This window comes from Callorhinchus milii, unplaced genomic scaffold (assembly GCF_018977255.1).
Source record: "Callorhinchus milii isolate IMCB2004 unplaced genomic scaffold, IMCB_Cmil_1.0 Scaffold15, whole genome shotgun sequence".
Classification (NCBI taxonomy): domain Eukaryota; kingdom Metazoa; phylum Chordata; class Chondrichthyes; order Chimaeriformes; family Callorhinchidae; genus Callorhinchus; species Callorhinchus milii.
In genome coordinates this window covers 328,167-334,456 of record NW_024704756.1, presented here as the reverse complement: position 1 = coordinate 334,456, position 6,290 = coordinate 328,167, and the positions used below count along the sequence as shown (strand labels likewise).

The following is a 6,290-nucleotide window of genomic DNA, read 5'->3' as shown; positions in this document are numbered from 1 at the left end:
TTGTCATAATTTGTCATATTCTCTCCCGAACCTATTGCTATTCATTGCATGTTTTCCTTTTACTCTTAATATAATTAAGAACCTTTTTGTTATTATCCTTCACATCTCTTTCCAAGTTCAATTCAAAGCTTTTCTTTGCCATTCTGATGTCTTTTTTGCAGTCATAACATGCCTTCTGGTATTTAATCTGATTTAATTCTGTGCCATTTTTCGTCATGGCCTTAAATGCCTTTTGTTTCCTCTTTATGAATTGCTTTGTCGCCCTGCCCAACTAGGTGGGAATGCCTTTAAGCTTGGTACCTTTTCTTCACATGGGTACACATTGTTCCATTGCCTTCATAATCACCTTCTTGAAGGAACTCCATAGGTTCTCCACTCACATTGCCATATTTAAGCCTGGCCGACCCACTCCAGCAAAACTTCTCAAGCGTAAGTCAGTCCTCTTGAAATTTGGCAGTTTTTTTTGGATTTTTTAACCTCACCAACTCTTGTGATGTCTAATGTGACTGCATTGTGATCACTGTTGCTTCATGCTTCTCTCAACTTTATGTTGGAGATTTGGTCGTCCCTGTTGCTCATTATCAAATCCAAGATGTTATCTCCCCTTGTTGGCTCTTTTACAAACTGAATAATAAAACAGTCTTCCTTTAAATCCAGAAACCCCTTCTCTATCTCACCAGTAATAATAATAATAATAATAATCCTTGCATTTGATATAGCGCTTTTCACGTCGGGAGGACGTCCCAAAGCGCTTCACAGAACACACTGTAAAGTGAATTGACTGTAAATTTGTGGGCGAACGCGGCAGCCAATTGCACACAGCAATGTCCCACAAACAGTCGTAGATTGAAAATGACCAATTTATTATTGTTCTGTTTTGGAGGGATTATTATTAGGCTCTGTGTGGAGTAAGGAAACTTGCCCAAGGTTTCGCCCTCTGCCTGGAATTGAACTCAGGTCTCTCACTTGCAAAGCGAGTGCTCTAACCACTGAGCTACAGGACTCCACAGTAGAAACATTATTATCCCAATCAATTTCGGGTAAGTTAAAATCTCCAACTACTATGGTTGGTCCCTTTCTAGTGGCCTTCCTTATCTCATCCCACAGTTGCAGATCGAGGATTTCACCTTGGTTTGGGGGTTTATAGCAAACTCCAGTTCCCAACTGTTAATTCTACCCAAAGTGATTCTGTGTCTGCCCTTTCCTTTTTTATATCCACTCTCACTTGTGTCTCAATAATGGAGCTTTTATATAGTACCACACCACCTCCTCTTCCCCTGATACGGTCCCTCCTAAACAGTTTATAACCTTCCAGATGCATATTCTATGGATTGTATTCATTCCACCATATCCCTGTTATGCTAATGATATCCAAACTATCACAAGACCTTCCAGATCCTGCATCTTGTTTGTCAGACTTATTGCATTAATGCTAGTTCAGTTCCATCATTTTTTTTGCCTTTCCCATTTACTTGATAAGCTTAAGGCGCCATATCAAATGCAAGGATGATTATATTATTATTATATGTTGTTAGTGTTGATAATAATGTTATTTGTGTTGATGTTGTTAATGTTGAGCCATTCACAGACTTCCCTGAACTACTTAGCAAATATGATCTTAGCTCTGGCAGTGCTGGATCACAGTGTTTCCTAGGTTAATAATCTGTGCCAAGGCTGTAGCTGGCGCTGTATAGAGTGCCTGGCATTGTGTATGTGCCTGGTGCTGGCGGGTACGGTAGGAACCTCTCACACACACAATGTGAGGACTGTTCCTGGTCACAACCACAGGCTGCCTCAGTCACATGCCTTTACAACACACACGGTCAGACACTGCTCCAGAGTGTGAGCAACAGCCCGCGGCCACCCGCCACTTGCCCACCCTTGGGTACAGTTTTGCCCCCCCCCCCTCTCCCGGGCCATGACATTGCGGCCGCTGTACTCCCCCAGTCTCTTTAGGAGAAGGGATCGGTGAGTTTGCTGCTTTGCTCAGTCTGCGCTGCTGTTTACTTCAGAAATGTGCAATTAACTGTCACTTAACCCAGCTGCAGCTAATCACAGCTTCCAACTAGAGCCAGACTCGGAATAGAACGGACAGACGTAGAGTAAAACTAATCCTCTCCAGGAAGAGATGTGTCTCCATTCCAGTGTGGGTGACAGTCATGTGGAAATCTGAAACAAAAACACAGAACACTGGGAACACTCAGCAGGTCAGGCAGAACACGAAGGGTCATGGACACGTTCTGACGAAGGGTCGTGGATCCAAATCATTGACCCACTTTCCTTTCTCCATAGATGCTGTCTGACCTGCTGAGCGTTCCCAGCTCTCTGTGTTTTTGTTTCAAATTTCCAGCATTCATAGTATTTTGCATTTTAGACATGTGGAACTCTGTCTTGTTTGGGGACTGGTGGTGGGTGTGTGTATGTCAGATGCACAGTGACTAAAAATAATGCAAGTTGTTGTTGACTGTCAGACTGCACTGGAGTTGGAGGGAGCGATGGTTCTTTTGGCCATGGATTCCCTCCTTCACCTCATTCAGTCTGTCTCAAGACCTTTCTCTTTGACAACAATTTCAGTTATCTTTCCTCTCTCCCTCCCATCTCAGCTCCCATCCCCTGCTCAGGTAACCAGCCAGGACTTACAGAGGTCCTCTCAATGAAATTTTTTTACGGATCTTTCTCCCTCTCTCCCTCTCTCTCTCTTCCTCTTTGTCAGTCTCTCAACCTCAACAACAATTTGCACTTATAAAGCTGAGCTGTGGGGATGGGGGTGGGGGCTGTGCTGGGTGGGGCTGTGCTGAGGGAGTGATGTGGGGGCTGTGCTGTGGGGCTGTACTGGGGGAGTTGGGGGGGGCTGTGCTAGAGGAGTTGGAGGCTGTGCTGGGGGGGTTGTTCTGGGATGTGGGGATGGGGGCTGTGCTGGTGAGGCTGTAGTGGGGGGTGGGGGCTATGCTGGGTTGGGGCTGTGCTGGGGGGTTTTGCTGGGGGGGTTGTGCTGGGAGTGGGGGCTGTGCTGGTGGGCGGTTGTGCTGAGGGATTCTTGGGGCTGGGGGGTCAGGAGGCTGAGAGGGGCCGGCGGGGGCTGAGTGGCTGGAGTCCCGTGGTGGGGGCGGGGAGCCAGGTTGATTATTGTTGTATTTGCAGAGGTTCAGGAGCTGCCGCGGTGCCGATAGACAACAAGATTGAGCAGGCAATGGTGAGCAGTATCTCCCCCTCCAACTCCACTGACCCCCCGGATACTCACTGAACTTAAATACCACACTCTCTCTCCTCACTGCCTCTGTGACTAACGCCAGCACCGTGAGATGGTGACAGTGCGGAAAGTGATGGTGACGGTGTTAAAATCATAGAATCTTGCAGCACAAAAGGAGACATTCAGTCCATTGTGCCTGTGCCGGCTCTTTGAAAGAGCTATCAACTAGTCCCACCACTCTCGCTCTTACCCCATAGCCCCGCACATTTTCTCCTTTTCAAGTACCTATCTAATTCCCTTTTGAAGGCTATTATCAAGTCTGTTTCCATTACCCTTTCAGGCAATGCATTCCAGACCATAACAACTCTCAGGGTAAAACAATTTCCTCATCTCCCCTCTGGTTCTTTTGCCAATAATCTTAAATCTGTGTCCTCTGGTCACTGACGCACCTGCGCAGAGGAAACAGTTTCTCCCTATCTACTGTATCAAAATCCCTCATAATTTTGAACATCTCTATTAAATCTCCCCTTAACCTTCTCTGTTCTAAGGAGAACAATCACAGCTTTCGTATCTATCGCCACCCCAAACCCTCCCCCAACTTCATCCCCGACATCTCCACTCTCCTATCTTCCTTTACTCTCTGCTATGAATGCCTCATCTCAAGCGACTTCAACCTTCACTTCATCCCCTCCTTCTGTAGCTCTGCTGACTTCTCCTCCCTTATCTTCTCCCTCAACCTTTCCTTCCACATCCACTCCACCACCCATGTCCACGGTCATTCCCTTGACCTGCTGATCATTTCGGGGCTTCAGCTGACTCTGCCCTTCTTTCTACTACAACCTCCCCATCTCCCCCTCCCACACTTCATCTCCACAAATAGTGAGTTCGACAGTGATGCTGATGAGTGTTTGTTTCAGGACCTGGTGAAGATCCACCTGATGGTTGCTGTGCGTGAGGAGGTGGAGGTCCTGAAGGAGCAGATTAAAGACCTCGTAGAGAAAAACTCACAGCTGGAACAGGAGAATTCTTTGCTAAAACAGCTGTTCAGCTCTGAGTCCTGCACCCAATCCCTGGCCAGCCCAGTCGTGACACCCAGTGTGAAGGGAATAGATCACACGCTCCATCTGCAGAGGGACACTGCCCCGTCGCACCAGCTGCAAAAATATCAGTGAGACATCCTGATGGTGACAGTGAGGATACCCTGAACAGGGAGGCCATCAGGTCAATGATTGTGTCTCAAGAGTGAGACGCTCCACAGGACCACAAGCTCAAAGATGAAGAAGGCCCTTCAGCCAAAATGATCTCATCTCGAACCTTCAGAAGCCCCGCCCTCCCCACCACTGTCCCGCCCTTCCCCATCGCTGCCCCGCCCACCCCCATCGCTGCCCCGCCCACCCCCATCGCTGCCCCGCCCAACCCTCCCATCACTGCCCTGACTTTCCTGGGAACCACTTCCAGTCTGTGCAAGTGATACACTTCCTGGTGTCGGTCCTGAAATTGCCACCATTCCACCCCCCCGAATATCTGACAAGGTTGTGCAGAGCGGGGCCAGGACCCCGGGGTGGTGCCATTGCAGCAGAAACATCATTCAGCAAAGTGATGGCGAAAACCGAGCAGCATATCTGCCATGTCACTGGGTGTGAGGTCACTGCTTCTGTTGAATAATAAAGTGTTTATTGCCGGCCAAGCTGTGTGTCTGACTTGTTAACAAGCTCCGAACCCCTGGCAACAGCTCATTTCTGGAGACACAGACTGTGAACAATTCGATTCCTTAATCAACTTTATTTAAATACTATTTCACAAACTCATTGTGTATACATTGACCTCAGCCCCATCAGCACCATAGCCCCAAACACAACCCATCTCCTTCACACTGTGTCTTTGGTGTGTGTGTTATTACTGTGTGTGATTATTGTGTGTGTGTTATTATTGTGTGTGTGTTATTACTGTGTGTGTGCGTTACTGGATGCCAGCGATGATGCACCACCAACCATCCCCACACCAGTCCAGCCCTCCTCTGGCACCTGCCCACATTGTGTCAGTAGGCAGTGCTAATTGACATGAGTGTTCTTGGTCACAGTGTCTGTGCTGAGCGTCACTTCCCCAGGAGGGCATCCAGCTGCTGCTGTTGGGAAGCCAACTGCGAACAGAGGCTCTGGTTAGAACAGCTGGTCACTGCGTGTGTGCGGGGTAGGTGGTGTGTGTGGGGGGAGGGCGAGGTGGTGTGTGTGGGGGGAGGGCGAGGTGGTGTGTGTGGGGGGAGGGCGAGGTGGTGTGTGTGGGGGGAGGGCGAGGTGGTGTGTGTGGGGGGAGGGCGAGGTGGTGTGTGTGGGGGGAGGGCGAGGTGGTGTGTCTGAGGGTGGGAGATGAGGTGGAGTGTATGGGTGGGGGGGCAAGATGGTGGTGTGTGGTGGGGGGCGCGAGGTGGTGTGTGTGGGGTTGGGGGCGGTTGGGGAGGGGCCAGGGTTGGGGAGAGGGCGGTGTTGGGGAGGGGAGGGGCCGGGGGTGGGAGGGGGCGGGAGGGGCCGGGGTGGGGAGGGGCCGGGTGGAGGAGGGACCAGGTGGGGGAGGTGGCCGGGGTGGAGGGGGGGGGAGGAGGGGGAGGGGGCGGGGAGGGGCCGCGTGGGGAGGGGTGGGGCCGGGGAGGGCGGGGAGGGCCGGGTGGGGAGGGGCGGGTGGGGAGGGGCGGGTGGGGAGGGGGTGGGAGGGGTGGGGCGGGGGAGGGGCGGGGGTGGGCCGGGAGGGGCGGGGAGGCGGTGGGAGGGGCCAGGTGGGGAGAGGGTGGGCCGGGAGGGGGCGGGGGTGGGAGGGCCGGGTGGGGAGAGGGTGGGGCCGGGAGGGGGCGGGTGGAGGGAGGGGCCGGGTGGGGGAGGGGCCGGGTGGGGGAGGGGGTGGGGCCGGGAGGGGCCGGGTGGGGGAGGGGCCGGGGTGGGCGGAGGGTGGGCCGGGGAGGGGGGGGGTGGGGAGGGGGTGGGCGGAGGGCCGGGTGGGGGAGGGGCGGGGGTGGGGAGGGGCCGGTGGGGGAGGGGGGATTTATTGCCCGTCAAGTGCAAGTCATGGGCGCCGTCTAAGGATTAGTGTGGTAGGGACTGTGCTATTG

General features: G+C 52.4%; 2 protein-coding genes across 2 annotated transcripts in view; both read left to right on the top strand.

Moving 5' to 3' along the window:
- Positions 1-1,878: 1,878 nt before the first annotated feature.
- On the top strand, positions 1,879-4,552 carry LOC103190857 (TSC22 domain family protein 1-like). The gene is made up of 3 exons (XM_007911757.2): positions 1,879-1,968; positions 3,142-3,193; positions 4,108-4,552. The coding sequence occupies exons 1-3, from the start codon at positions 1,919-1,921 to the stop codon at positions 4,360-4,362; spliced, it is 357 nt and encodes a 118-aa protein (XP_007909948.1). The 5' UTR covers positions 1,879-1,918; the 3' UTR covers positions 4,363-4,552.
- A 237-nt stretch (positions 4,553-4,789) lies between these two features.
- The window catches only part of LOC103172470 (magnesium transporter NIPA2), a 6,154-nt gene continuing 4,653 nt past the window's right edge, over positions 4,790-6,290 (top strand). Inside the window, exon 1 of the mRNA XM_042340799.1 lies at positions 4,790-4,829. Within this exon, the coding sequence (XP_042196733.1) occupies positions 4,790-4,829 (40 nt within the window). The remainder of the gene's footprint in view (positions 4,830-6,290) is intronic.

Excerpts from the sequence above, each read along its gene's own strand:
- LOC103190857 (XM_007911757.2), top strand. The coding sequence starts at position 1,919 with ATGACATTGCGGCCGCTGTACTCCCCCAGTCTCTTTAGGAGAAGGGAT. Across the intron at positions 1,969-3,141 it reads CTCTTTAGGAGAAGGGATCG|AGGTTCAGGAGCTGCCGCGG; the intron begins GTGAGTTTGCTG and ends TTGTATTTGCAG. Across the intron at positions 3,194-4,107 it reads ACAAGATTGAGCAGGCAATG|GACCTGGTGAAGATCCACCT; the intron begins GTGAGCAGTATC and ends TGTTTGTTTCAG.